General features: G+C 49.5%; 2 protein-coding genes across 3 annotated transcripts in view; both read left to right on the top strand.

The window, feature by feature from the left end:
- The window catches only part of LOC148501128 (transmembrane protein 132A-like), a 195,562-nt gene that overhangs the window by 164,848 nt on the left and 15,828 nt on the right, over positions 1 to 14,886 (top strand). The window contains exon 10 of one of the 2 annotated variants that reach the window (XM_088450900.1): positions 8,742 to 8,936. The exons of the other annotated variant lie outside the window; for it this stretch is intronic. Coding sequence (XP_088307026.1) covers positions 8,742 to 8,936 — 195 coding nt within the window. The remainder of the gene's footprint in view (positions 1 to 8,741; positions 8,937 to 14,886) is intronic. 2 annotated transcript variants of the gene reach the window in all.
- On the top strand, positions 815 to 1,831 carry LOC148501130 (uncharacterized). The gene is made up of 2 exons (XM_088450898.1): positions 815 to 891; positions 1,195 to 1,831. The coding sequence occupies exons 1-2, from the start codon at positions 815 to 817 to the stop codon at positions 1,829 to 1,831; spliced, it is 714 nt and encodes a 237-aa protein (XP_088307024.1).

The following is a 14,886-nucleotide window of genomic DNA, read 5'->3' on the forward strand; positions in this document are numbered from 1 at the left end:
TACGACAGACACTTGGGTTCTGGAGGTGGTTTCCCACGGATACGCCCTCTCCTTCCGGCACAGACCCCCGGCTCGATTCTTCACCACGGGTCTACCATCAGACCGGAACAAGGCTACGGAGCTGCGGAAGGTATTGCACACTATGCTCCAGGCTGGAGTTATAGTGCCTGTTCCATTCTCCCAGAGGGGCCAGGGTTTCTATTCAAATCTATTTTTGGTACAGAAACCCAATGGGTCATATCGTCCGATTCTCAACCTCAAAGCACTCAACAAGTCTTTGCGGGTCCCGAAGTTTCGGATGGAGACCCTACGGTCCATCATTCTGGCGCTGGAACCTGGGGACTACATGGTGTCATTGGACATACAGGACGCTTACCTGCATGTCCCTATTCTTTTGCGCCATCAACCGTTCCTCCGGTTTGCAATCCGCAGCGACCACTTCCAGTTTCGGGCGTTACCTTTTGGCCTGGCGACAGCACCACGTGTTTTCACCAAGGTGATGGCGGTCATGGCGGCTTCTCTGCGGCTGCAGGGAGTCCGCATGTTGCCGTACTTGGACGACCTGTTATTGGCGGCAGGATCTCCAGAGCTCCTGTTACACCACTTGGACCTGACCATTGCGCTGCTGCAATGGCACGGCTGGCTAATCAACTGGCAGAAGTCCACTCTAATCCCGTCTCGGAGGATTCTGCATCTTGGAGCCTTATTGGACTCGGGACAGCAAAGGATCTTCGTGACGGAGGACAAGATCTCTGCTTTACAGTCAAGGGTGCGCAGTTGTCTGCACAGCCGCCGGGTGTCCTTACACTCGGCGATGAGGTTACTGGGCTCCATGGTGTCGGTGTTCGACATGGTGGAATACGCCCAGTTTCACTCCAAACCTCTGCAGCACCTGATCCTGTCCAAATGGAACGGGCTGCCTCAGTCTCTGAAGTCCCAGACGATTGTGCTCACCCCGGAGGTTCGCCTGTCCCTTGCGTGGTGGTTAAAGACGACCCACCTCAACAAGGGACGTCCGTTCTGGGTTCCAAATTGGTTCCTGTTGACAACGGACGCCAGTCTTCGGGGCTGGGGAGCAGTTTCGGGTCCACACTTGTTCCAGGGCAGGTGGACGCCGACAGAAGCGGAGCTTCCAATAAATATCTTGGAACTCCGTGCGGTCTTCAATGCTCTCCAGCAGGCACAGCGGTTTCTCCAGGGTCACTCGGTGCAGGTCCAGTCAGACAACGCTACCACCGTGGCCTACATAAACAGGCAAGGAGGAACTCGCAGTCGTGCGGCTCTCGTAGAGGTCTCTCGGATCCTGGTTTGGGCGGAGCGCAATCTTCCGGCCATATCAGCGGTCTTCATCCCGGGAGTGCTAAATTGGGAGGCGGACTTTCTAAGTCGCCAGGACGTTCATCCGGGGGAATGGTCCCTGCACCCGGACGTTTTTCAACTACTGGTGGACAGGTGGGGTCTTCCAGAAATCGACCTCATGGCGTCCCGGCACAACAACAAGTTGCCGGTGTACGGGTCTCGCACAAGAGACGAAGGGGCGTCTCTGGTGGATGCTCTGTCCGTCCGGTGGACATTCCGGTTCGCATACTTGTTCCCTCCGGTCTCCCTTCTTCCACGGGTAATCCGGAAATTCAAACAGGAAGGAGGGACGCTCCTGTTGATAGCTCCCGCGTGGCCCAGACGGCACTGGTGCTCAGACCTTCAGGGTCTGTCCGTGGACAGTCCTCTGCGGTTGCCGCTACGACCGGACCTTCTGTCTCAGGGTCCTTGCCTTCACCCGGACCTGACTCGGCTGTCTTTGATGGCGTGGCTGTTGAGACGGCCATGCTGATGTCGGGGGTTTTCCAGCTCTGTGGTGCGTACCATGTTACGAGCTCGGAAACCGTCTTCCGCGAGGATATACCATCGCGTGTGGCATACGTTCTTCCAGTGGTGTCGACCGAGAGGTTATGCACCGCGGGAGTTTCGTCTGTCTCGGATTCTCGCCTTCCTGCAAGCGGGACTAGATCATGGGCTTCGCCTTGGTTCTTTGAAGGTACAGGTTTCGGCCCTATCTGTCTGGTTTCACCGTAGGATTGCTACAATCCCGGATGTGCGCACCTTTATGCAAGGTGTTCTCCGTATTCAGCCACCCTTTGTTCCACCTGTGGCGCCTTGGGATTTGGCTGTGGTCCTGAGGGCTCTCCAAGGACCGCCGTTTGAACCACTGGGCTCAGTGGATATTAAATGGCTAACAGCTAAGACTGTTTTCCTTCTGGCCATTGCTTCGGCCAGACGTGTTTCTGAGTTAGGGGCTCTTTCTTGTAGACCCCCTTTCTTGGTTTTTCACGGGAACAGGGCAGTGCTCCGCACTCGGCCCGAGTTTCTTCCCAAAGTTGTTTCCCAGTTTCATGTTAACGAGGAAATAGTTGTTCCGGCCTTTAACTCACCGGGTCTTTCCGTGGGTGAGGCCTCTTTGGATGTTGTGCGGGCCTTAAGGACTTATGTTGACCGCACTTCTTCGTTTAGGAAGTCGGACGCTTTGTTTGTCCTCTATGGCTTCCGTAAAAAGGGTTGGCCTGCTTCAAAGCAAGCTTTGGCAGCCTGGATCCGTATGGCTATTTCTGAAGCTTATCTTCATGAAGGCCTACCGGTCCCTCCTTCTCTGAAGGCTCATTCCACTAGGTCTGTGGGTCCTTCGTGGGCAGCTCGACGTGGTGCCTCGGCAGTTCAGATCTGCAAGGCTGCTACATGGTCTTCTGTCCATACCTTCGTGAGGTATTACAGGTTTGACACCTTCGCCTCTCAGGATGCTTCCTTCGGGCGGCGGATTCTCCTTTCTGCACAGGAGCGTCCCCACCCTTAAAGGATACTGCTTTAGGACATCCCCAAGGTATCCTGTGGATACCCTATGGACCTTGAAGTAGAAAATATGAGATATGGTAAGAACTTACCCTTGTTATCCCTATTTCTACGAAGTCCATAGGGTTCCACAGGACTCCCGCCCTGTCGCACCTGTGCTGCAGATGGGCTTTGCTCTGGTCACCGGTTTTCCGTCTCCCTCTGGTGAGAATGTGATTCTTGTATGTGTCCAGATCTTTGTTCTCTCTCTTCCTTCTCCTCCTCCGGCCTATGGCTTGGTAACTAACTGAGGTGCCTTGGCCCGGGGGCGGGGTATAGGAGGGGGACCTAGTGCATCCTGGGAGGCTGAAAGCTTAACTCTTTGGTGCCATGCGACTGACGTCACACCTATACCCCAAGGTATCCTGTGGAACCCTATGGACTTCGTAGAAATAGAGATAACAAGGGTAAGTTCTTACCATATCTCATATTTTTATTTAGTTTGGGGTGCAAAGGTGGGGAAACCACCCAGAACCCTTGGGACAGCCCCCAAAGGATAACTGTGTCAAAAAATCCCTAAAAAATAAGTGAGGACCACCAAAAGAAAGTACTTTAATTTTAGGAGCGAAAAAGTACAAAGTGCGGGTACAAGCATAAAAAGTAGCGAAATAGACTTCTGAGAGTTTTTTCAAATTGGCCTTAGGGGTCTATTTACTAAGCAGTGTTAGGAGACAGAGTGAAAAGTGATAATGTGCCAGCCAACCAGGTCCCAACTGTCATTTTTCAAACACAGCCTGTGAGATGGCAGGTGGGAGCTGATTGGCTGGCACCTTATCACTTTTCACTCTGTCTCCTAACACTGCTTAGTAAATAGACTCCTTAGTGTCTGCAGGGAAGTGATTTAAAACTTTTCACTTTCCCTGCTCTCAGTGGATCGTTGAGAGGTTTGCTGCCTATACTGTACACACACCTGCTATTACTAGGTGGAGAACAAATCTTAAACAATTCGTGATGACCGAAATGTTACTAATGTATCAGGTTCAAGTAGATCATATAAGTAAAGAGGGGTATCCACTACACGACATGTAAGTCTGCGTTCAGCGTTCAGACCTTCATGTCGCCGAGGTGCGGTGCCCGCACTGAACGGCGTTCACTGAACGTCATTCAGTGAACGAGCCCGACCTCCTATCCCTGAACATGCCAAACCTAACAAAAGTGTTGACGGGCATGTTCAGTAAACAGTCGGGTACAGCAAGGACCCAGCGTGCACGCATTACCCGACTTTGTGAACAATCTGACCCAAACCAGGAGATTTTGGTCGCATTGTTCACAAAGTCGGGTAATGGATATGTGATTCTCCAGAAGTTAGTACAGTAATGATGCACCACTAGCACCAGGTTCAGGTGTGTTCAGTATGCTTCGGTGGCCGATTTCCCCATAGCAAAGATAGGACCCACCGTGACAGAGAGGCAAGCCTAATAATATCCCCGTTCGCAGACACAGTAACCAGACCGGAAGGAAGGTACAACTCAGTTTTATTTTTACAAATGAGTGAATAACCGTAGTATAAAATATATCATGAACAGAAATCAACCTCACCACTTTCAATTCCAAAGTAATCACTTACAACCTTCCCTGTCCTCTACCGGTGACCCCAGCTGGCAAGTAAAGGTCACCACGGGACAACACTTAGGCTATGCCGAAGGCAGTAGTTAACCGGCAACTTGCAATAATTTAAACACGGTCTTTGAGCCTTGGAGAAAATTAGGGATAACACTGAGGCTATGCTGATAGCAGTAGTTCACCGACACCTTGCAATAATTTAAACAGTCTTTGAGCCTTTGCTGAAAAAATAGGGATAACACTTAGGCTATGCTGAAAGCAGTAATTCACCGGCAATAGTTTAAACAGTCTTTTGAGCCTTTGCTGAGAAAATAGGGACAACAATCTTAATAAATGCCTATGCCACAAATTACCACCAGAATTGCCAGCCGGGGTTACACAGGGTTAAGTAAACATTAAATATACATTGCACCACAGAAATCAACAAGGTAAATGGTTCACAGTAAACCTACAGTGTTTTGAGAAACGTCAGCAACAAATTAGGCACCGGCAAGGATGAGCATACATTACATTATAATGAACTGACTCTGCAATTGATACCGGCAACAAGCAATGCATTAATGTCATTTGCATTTACATTAATATCAGCAAATACACATACATTTTCATGGCAAGGGAAAGTAAAACAGCATTTACATTAATATCACTGGTATCAGACATGAGCTGGCACCATAGCCAAATCACGGCCCCTCCCAGCATGTGCTGGAGTTTCACAAGAAAAATAACCTACAACAAGCCACAAATCTGTACAGAGGGAGAGGGAGCAATCTATCCCCTATCCCTACTTCCCCCCCCTTGTTGCACAAACCAGCACACTAATTGTCCCGGACCTCAATGAGACATCTAAGAACAGCAACAGGAGAGGGCAATCTATCCCTAACTTCCCACACAGCTGTATGATGCAAACTAATAACCCTGGACCCTAAACAAGACCTGATACCCCAGGCTAGTTAGAGCTATATAACTGTTGAGGACTACCCCCACTTGCCTCTGGGCCCAGGAAGGGGAAAAGGGGAGTCCCGGCAGGGTGATGATCTAACTAAAGGCAGGAGTTGCACTAAGGGCAGGGCGGAGGTAAGCGCTGGTATAGGGAGATCGGTGGTTCTCACCCCTGGCTGTGGCTGTTCAGGGGTACAAACATAAAAACTAACGAAATGTACTTTTTGGGGGTATGCAAGTATGGCTGAGGTGTTTTTTTGATTGCAGGTGCTTGCTACAGGTGCGTTTTTTAAAAAAATTTAAAACTTCACTTTAGCCACTTTAAACCATGCTTGCACCCATTTTCAAGTACCCCAAATTTGACAGGACTACTTATTTTCACCGAAAAAGACTGCTTAATTCTATTCTTCACTACTTGTGCAAAGATGCTAATTAGAAGCTATTGACACAACTTAAGTACCCCAAATAGCTTTATTAGGGCTATTCACCTGTTTCACAGTCGCCAGGTCACGTTTTCGCATCTTTTGGAATTGAATATGGCGGCCGAAACACACGATGTCGGAGAAAAGTGCTGCAGGCTAAACTTTATCCCGCTTGAATACGGGCCATAGTATGTACACACTGAACAATCTAAAGAATTTATAGTACAGATTGGTCTTTATCGGCAAATTCGTTTAAAATGTCAGCTAGTCTGTACCCGGCATAACATCAGTTTCAGTGAGCCAGTTAGGCCAGAACGAGCCCATAGCCAGAAGCATAAATTACATTTTTCTTATAGAACATGAACATTTCATCAATGAACATAAATCTGCATTATAGCTATAGCGTACTGTATATTAACATTTTTCTACAACGGCATATTAGCCACTTCTATGAGCATAAATGTGCAAATTAAACGCAGTCTGGTTTAGCATTACCGCACAGGTTCTCCAACTCTGTCCTGAGGACCCCAAACAGTGCATGTTCTCCATGTTGTCTAACAGAATTGCAAGTGAAATAATCTGTGGCTCTTTTAAAATGTGTCAGTGAGTAATGAACACACCATGCACTTGATGGATGACCTGGAAAATGTGACCTGTGTGGGGTCCTGAGAACCACTGCATTACCACATTAATATATCAAATAAAAGTTATAATTATCATTTCACTTGTAGGCAATATAGTGAATCTGTGCAGCATGATAACCACATACAGGAATGGCATCTGACTAAAACAGACCCATAAGACAAACCTTGCTACCAGGTATCCTATTAGGACCAACCTGCAGCCAAAGGCTTTATAGGGGGAAACGCTAAGACAACTACCAATAGGTCTTTTCTGGCTTGCAGAGACTTTCCACGATCAGGGCTATATAACTGGGAACAACACCAAGGGGGACTCCACTACTGCAGTCCAAGTCCTTCCTCCATGTAGCACTGAATTCCCTGGCCGATGGGGCCCATCCTGTGGATGCAGCTCCTCCCTGGAAGCGAGAACAGAACCTGAAGAAACCAACAGCGTACACCATCCATAACAGGGGGCTTTAGGCAACATGCTCTGCTGGCGATCCTCTGGCCGGTCTCCAGCCCAGGCCCTAGCAGAATCCACCAGACATCATCGCCACAGACTGTGCCCACCACTGATCCCTGAATTCCTGTTCTGCAACTGCTGGAGCACAGCTGGGACAGTCCCCTGCCAGCCCACACAGTCTCTTCCTTGGGCTGCATGACTAATGCTGAGCACATCTCTATCCCATCAGTGTCTCCCCTCTCTCTCAGGCTGTCATACTTTTATCATTCTCCTGCTGCGTAGTTCTGCTTCCGATGCTTGAAGGCCCAGTATAGTACAGTATAGTCAAGGTCCCCTAGCCACAGACCACCCCAGAGCAGCTCTACTCCTCAACTCAGGCTTCCAATAAGTGCAGGGAATTTATCCCGTGCAGAAGTTACTAGCCTGCCAGGGATCTGACAGACGGTCCTGCACAAGCTCAGTACAGGCCAGAATGGAAGGGTCAATGAAAGTTCATCCTGACAACTACCACAGGGCTTAATGGAAGCTGCATTTACACTAAAAGCAAAACTACGTGTGGCTGGATAAGAACAAGGGGGTGGCCTTAACAACTCTGCACTTGTGCATCATCAGTGACATCGCCTGTCGGACCGGCATGCACATCCGACGGATGGTACAGTTGGCAAGGGTCATGTGCTGAATGCAGCATGGCACCCGCCATTGCTATGTCGCTCCCGCAAGTGCATACACATTTTCCGATGCCGGGTCCCGTCGCACAACAGGTCGGCTGGGTACACATCGTTAAATGTGTACCCAGCTTTACATTATATAAAAGTACTATTCGTTACGAATAGTTACAAATTTATATGTAATGCTAACCACACATGAAGCATAGAAATTCCATCTTTGTATTCTTTTTTTTATATAGTCTGCTGAAGTACTGATGCCCATTTCATGTGTACAAGATAATGGGAAACACAATATGGTCTTCTGAGTTATCCCTTTCTTATCTCACTTGTATTGGCAGAAAGGGACAATGGGGGTCATTCAGACCCGCTCGCGAAGGAAGTTCGCTCGCAAGCGGGTCGAAGTTTGGCGCATGCGCACGACGGAGGCGCGAGACCCGGCGAGCGACGAGAAATACGTAGCTCCGGGTCTCGCACCAAATGGGGTGTGCTGTCGATGGTGACTGACAGCACGCCCCCTTTGGTGGGCGTGCCGGGGGCATGGCGGCCAGACACAGGCGTTCCCATGGGAACGCCTACCGTCTGAGTCCGGCCCCACTGACATCAGTAATGATGTCAGTGGGAGTGATTTTGGCTCTGATAGAGCCAAAATCACTCCTGGGCTTGCGGAAACGAGACCCTACCGCAGGGTTTCGTCGCAAGCCCAATGGTCGCGATGGTCTTTGATCATCGCGACCATCAACATGGACGCTCGCTATAGCTGTGGGTGGTAACCCACAGCTATACGAGCGTCCATGAGGCCGCTCCAAAAACTGGTAGGAGGGCACTGATTCAGAGCGCGCTCTGGTCAGAGCGTTCAGCTCTGAATCAGGCCCAAAGTCCCTTATACAGTATCTTACCATTACAAGCTGTAAAGGTAATCCCTGTTATACAAAGAGTGGGATCTCTGCCATCCTATAAGTCTACATTCCACAAGGTCAAAAGCTTCCAAACATATTGTTAGATTAGATATTCTCAAGTAACCATAAAAATAAAAACTGATTTGCTGAATCAATGTAGTTTTCTCCTACCATCGTCCCTGAGAGGATCTCTTGTACTGCTTTATGTAATTAGAAAATAGTCATTTCCAGATCATTGGAAATTCACTCTTGTTTTATTATGACACTGTTTTCCATAATTTTTATAGGTGCGATCTCCACTATCACATTCCATTCTTGGAGAACAAACAATCTCTGTCTCGTCAGAAACAGTCTCTATCTTGGAACTACGTTCACACTTGCTATGGGGTATATCTCTCTCCATTGGCCCATCTATTATCAACCATCCTGGTGTTTTTAGTGTTTTATATAGATCCCAAGAAGCAGCAATGACTCCGAAACAGGTAATCAACTAACATTTAGTTTCACACACTTATTATGTAACTTCTTACAAAAATGTATTTTGCATATGGACTTCTGGTAATTGATCAACAGTATATAACCTGCAGCTTATTTGTTCAAACACATGCACCTGCATTTGCTATTTAGAGCCTTATTCAATATGAGCCGCGCCTCAATACTTTTTTGCGGCCCGGACTTTCCACCTACTTCGCCTGTTTTGCAGGCGGAAAAGTATCGCGGCCGTCCTTGCTTTACCCCGTATTCAATATGGAAGTACGCGAAAACGGGGGAAATCAACCTGACACCCCCCAAAAGATGCTCTGACATGGAGGTTCCCTATGGTACACCCCGATTTGGCTTGCTGAAGGTATTTGGTGTTTTTAATTGGCTCAACAGCTGCTAAATGGCGTTTTTCTTCTTTGGGCTCTATGGGGTCCACAGCCATCACATTGGGGTTCATCGATTAATCCAGGCACCGAACAGTTAATCCAAGCTCTCAGCTCCCAGGATGCACTAGGTCCTCCCCCATATACCCTGCCCCTGCTCACAGGGAGTCAGTATACTGTTTGGTGCGAGAAGGCACCGTACTAGCAGTGGGACTGCTTGCAGTCCCAAAGTTCAAGCTACAGGAAGGCAGCGACACGTGTTCCCACATAGGAACCATGCACAGATCCCTGCTTCAGCAAACCCCGCCGGTGTCGCAACGCTAGTCGCAGCTAGTGATTTCGGCAGGGGCTCTCCGGAAAAGAGGGCTCTGGACCACGACCGAGCGGGGTGCAGGTAGGTGGACCGTGGGCGGCCGCCGACGCCGCGGTCATAAGCGGTCCGTCCTCCGGCTTAGAGACGGGCCGGAGGATTGCTGTGTGGGCAGCCAGTCACTGGGTCTGCTTTCACAGACCACCGGGATATGTCTGACAGCCGGGGGGGGTGGCGGCGGCCATGTCAGTTGCCGGGTGGTCCATACAACATAGGGGAGGCACGCTTCCCTGGCGGCCCCTTCCCCTACCCGAACTACGGCCCTCCTGAAGTCCCGCTTTTGGTTTGCTCCACCCAGCTTCCTATTTGAGTCAGCTACAGACCACACTGAGTGCTCTCTATGGCTGTTGCTCAGGAAACACTGGGTCAGTCTCCCTTTATACTTCTCCTTTATACAGAAGCTCCATATATGCTACTAGGCTTTGCTAATTATAATGCATGGGAGCCTAAACAAATTGCATAGACTCTAAGTATAAATGCATTGTTTGTGACCTGTGAAACTGTGTGTATGTATTGCTTACATTTCATTACTGTTTCTCTCCCTGCAGCCGGTGTGTGGGGTGGGGTCACATATATATAGAATTTAGACTTTTAAATATGTCAAAAGATTCTGAAAGGCAGGTGGCTGAGGCCTCTCAGGATTTTGTGTTCGCTGTTTTAGAAAGTCTCCACAGCAATCAAATTTGCCGTCTTTGGGTCAGGAACCCCCTTGGGCTGCTTTTTCCCAAATCATGGCCCAGGTGGCCGAGAGATTGGCAGTTCCAGCTGCTCCGGGGATGAAAGTTCAGCAGCAATTGCAGCCAGCTGTATTTATGCCTCCTATGTTGCCATCTTGGATGGATATGTATGCGCATGGGCAAGCAGGCCCTTCGTCGTCTTTTACTTTTCAGCAGCCGCCTCAGATAGCCAAACCTGTACGTCCAAAAGCTAGAAGGCGTTTGGCTACACAGGCAAGTCAGGACACAGATTCTGATTTGTCTTCTGAGGAGGATGAAGTATCCTCTCAGGGATCTCTCTCCACAGATGAGGGGGATCTTTTCCCAGTGGCTGATGTCCCATTCTTAATTAGGGCAGTCAAAACAGTTTTGAATATCGAGGAGGCAGAGCCTATACATAAGAAGGCTTCGGTGTTTAAGTGCCAGAGGGTGGTCAAAGCAGAGTTTCCCGGGTCGGAGCATTTATCTGAACTTTTGGGCGAAGCTTGGAAGGCTCCGGACAAGAGGTTCCGGCTTTATATCCGTTTTCTTCTCAGCAGTGTTCTAAATGGGAGGTTCCGCCATCAGTGGATACGCATGTGGTACATTTAATGAAGTCTTCCACTTTACCAGTACCTTCAGCCTGTTCCCTTAAACATCCTACTGATAAGAGGCTGGAGGGTTGCCTTAAGACTATTTTTTCAATCTCAGGGGCAGCTACCCGGCCGGCAATGGCTACAGCCTGGGTGGCTAGAGCCATAGAAGAATGGATGAAGGCTTTGGCCGAGTCCATGCCTGAGTTGTCCAAAGAACAGCAGGATATAGTTTCCTATGTGAAGGAGGCCTCTTCTTACCTTGGAGAGGCAGCTCTAGATGCAGGGATATTGTCCGCCAGAGCTTCAGCAGCCTCTGTAGTCGCTCGTAGAGCATTATGGTTAAGAGATTGGAAGGCTGATTCAGGGTCCAAGAGGGCCTTAGAGTCTCTACCCTTAACCGGTGGAGTCCTTTTCGGTTCGGAATTGGACAAAATTGTAGCCTCGGTGGCAGCCTCTAAGGCTGCAGGGTTACCCTCAGCATCAGGGTCTAGACAAAGGTCTTCTTTCTTTCGTACCTTTCGGCCTCAGGGGAAAGTCAGAGGGCAGCCTTTTGGTAGAGCAGGTGTTGGTGGAAAGCCATCACCTAAAAAGCCCTGGCAAACCAAACGACCGGGTTCCAAGCCACAGGATAAACCCGTGGCCTGATGGGACGGGCCTCCCCCTGGGGGATCCCAGGGTAGGAGGCCGACTTCTTCGGTTTTCGAACGTCTGGCGTCTCACAACAACAGATGCCTGTGTTCGGGAAATAGTTTTCCAGGGTTATGCCCTAACGTTTTGGAGAAGTCCGCCCCAAAGGTTTTTTTTCCGTACCCCTGCCTGTGGGGTCGGTGAAAGCGTTGGTTATACAGCAAGCTGTTCTCTCCTTGTTGAGGACAGGGGTGATTGTCCGAGTGCCACAGGAACAGGTTCAAAAAGGGTTTTATCCCAACCTGTTTCTGATTCTGAAGCCAAATGGGTCTTTCCGACCAATTCTAAATTTAAGGGACCTCAATACGTTCATACGGGTACCCGGGTTTCATATGGAGACACTGAAGTCAATAGTATTAGCCTTGGAACCAGGGGACTTCATGGTATCCCTCGATATTCAAGACGCTTATTTACATGTGCCCATTGTGGTATCCCATCAACAGTTTCTGCTTTTTGCAGTAGGGCAGGACCATTGTCAGTTTCAGGCATTACCGTTCGGCCTGTCCACAGCCCCCCGGGTTTTTACCAAAGTCATGGCGGTGATAATGGTAGCCCTCAGGCGCCAGGGCATCAGAGTTTTGCCTTACTTAGATGATCTCCTTCTGCTAAGGCAGTCAACCGCAGGAGTTGACAGTCTCTTGTTTGCAGAGGCACAGTTGGATTGTGAACTAGAAGAAATCCTTCCTTCAACCAGCACAACAGTTGGTGCACTTAGGAGCACGACTGGACTCGGTAAAGCAGAGACTGTATTTACCGGAAGAGAAGATTGCGGTCCTACAGGGGCGCATACGCAATCTTTTACACAACAGGCAGGTATCGGTGCATGCGGCCATGCGAGTGCTGGGGTCAATGGTATCCACCTTCAGCATGGTGCAATATGCACAATTCCACTCCCGGCCGTTGCAACGGTGGGTTCTCTCACGCTGGAACAGGGATTATCGGTAGATAAAATCTCTGATGATCTACCTCTCCTCAGAGGTCAGATTGTCCCTGTCCTGGTGGCTACGGACGGACCACCTCAACCAGGGTCGGCTGTTTTGGATATTGGATTGGACTCTCCACAGATGCCAGTCTTCGGGGTTGGGGAGCAGTGTTAGGCCCACATGTCTTCCAGGGAAGATGGACAAGGGCAGAAAGTTGTCTACCCATAAATGTACTGGAACTGAGGGCAGTTTTCAGGGCATTGGTACAAGCCCAGGATCTTGTGCACGGCAAGCCGGTGCAAGTACATTCTGACAATGTTACCACAGTAGCTTACCTAAATCGTCAGGGAGGCACCCGAAGTCGGGGAGCCATGGCAGAAGTGTCAAGGATCCTAGTATGGGCAGAACGTCATCTTCCTGCGATAACGGCAGTTTTTGTACCAGGAGTACAAAATGTGGAGGCAGACTTTTTAAGTTGGCAGGACATAGATGCGGGGGAGTGGGCTCTCCACCCGCAGGTATTCCAGGTCTTAGTGGACAGATGGGGTCTTCCAGAGATAGACCTTCTGGCCTCAAATCGCAACCACAAGGTCCCCAGGTACGGGTCCAGGACCAGGGACCCACGGGCAGACTTCACGGATGCGTTGTCATTAAGGTGGAAGTTCGGGCTGACGTTTCTTTTTCCACCTCTAGCTCTTCTTCCCAGGGTGGTCAGAAAACTCAAACAAGAAGACACCATGGTGATATTGATAGCCCCTGCTTGGCCCAGGCACCATTGGTTTACCGATCTACAAAACCTCTCAGTGGACACGCCTTGGCCGCTTCCTCTCAGGCGAGATCTTCTGCTACAGGGTCCCTGCTGGTATCCGGATCTCCCTCGGTTAGCTTTGACGGCATGGCTCTTGAGGCCTCCGTGTTAAGAGCCAAAGGGTTGTCAGAGCCAGTAATAAAGACCATGATGAGGGCACGAAAGCCTTCTTCAGCCCAGGTTTACTATAGGGTTTGGCGTGCTTTTTTTCAGTGGTGTAAACTGAGAAAATATGATCCTAGTGTGTTTAGGATCTCCCGTGTACTCGCTTTTTTCCAGTCAGTTTTAGAGCGGGGTCTTCGTCTGGCCTCCCTAAGAGTGCAGGCTTCTGCGCTTGGAGTTTGGTTCCAGCGTAGCGTTGCTTCGTTGCCTGATGTTAAAACCTTTTTTCAGGGAGTTTTGAGGGTGCAGCCTCCGTTTGTTCCTCCGGTAGCACCATGGGACCTGTCTTTAGTTCTTAAGGCTTTACGGGCTTCCCCCTTTGAGCCATTAGAGTCGGTTTATCTCAAATGGTTAACCGCAAAAACAATTTTTCTTTTGGCCATTGCTTCTGCTCGTAGAGTGTCCGACTTGGTGGCCTTGTCAGTTCGCTCTCCTTTTCTGGTTTTCCACCAGGATAGAGCGGTGCTGCGGACCCGAGCAGGAGATCTCCCTAAGGTGGTATCACGATTTCATATAAACGAAGAAATTGTGGTCCCAGCTTTTCATGTGTCAGGTCTGTCCTTAGGCTTCCCTGGATGTTGTACGTGCTTTACGTATTTACGTGGAGCGCACCAGCAAGTTGAGGAAGTCTGATTCTCTGTTTGTTCTTTATAGCTGCCATAAGCGGGGATGGCCAGCCAATAAGCAGACTTTAGCAAGATGGCTTCGTATGACCATATCACAGGCATATACTCAGGCTCAGGTGGGTCGTAGGGTGCCAGACTCGATCAGGGCACACTCTGCGCAGTCTGTGGGTCCTTCGTGGGCAGCCCGCTGGGGCGCGTCTGCGGAACAATTGTGTAAGGCAGCCACGTGGTCGTCTGTCCACACCTTTATAAAACATTATGCATTTGACACCTTTGCCTCTCAGGATGCCTCCTTTGGACACAGGATCCTCCTTTCTTCCGAGACACAGGAGCGTTCCCGCCCTTATTGGTTACTGCTTGGGTATATCCCCATTGTGATGGCTGTGGACCCCATGGACCCCGAAGAAGAAAATAGGAGTTATGGTATGACATACCTTTGTTAACTCCTTTTCTTCGAGGTCCATGGGGTCCACAGGACACCCACCCTAACGCACCTAGTGTTAATGGGTAGTTTTGTTGTATCTCTTGAGTGTTTCCCTCGTGGAGAGGATGTCTAGAGAACATATGTCCTTCCTTCTTACCTCTTTTTGCCTTCTCTTGGTGGGCTTTGTGACAAACTGACGCCCTGTGACCAGGGGCGGGGTATATGGGGGAGGACCTAGTGCATCCTGGGAGCTGAGAGCTTGGATTAATTGTTTG

This window comes from Taudactylus pleione, unplaced genomic scaffold (genome assembly GCF_031769625.1).
Source record: "Taudactylus pleione unplaced genomic scaffold, aTauple2 ptg000534l, whole genome shotgun sequence".
NCBI classification, from domain to species: domain Eukaryota; kingdom Metazoa; phylum Chordata; class Amphibia; order Anura; family Myobatrachidae; genus Taudactylus; species Taudactylus pleione.

Excerpts from the sequence above, each read along its gene's own strand:
- LOC148501130 (XM_088450898.1), top strand. The coding sequence starts at position 815 with ATGAGGTTACTGGGCTCCATGGTGTCGGTGTTCGACATGGTGGAATAC. Across the intron at positions 892-1,194 it reads CACTCCAAACCTCTGCAGCA|CCAGGGTCACTCGGTGCAGG; the intron begins CCTGATCCTGTC and ends ACAGCGGTTTCT.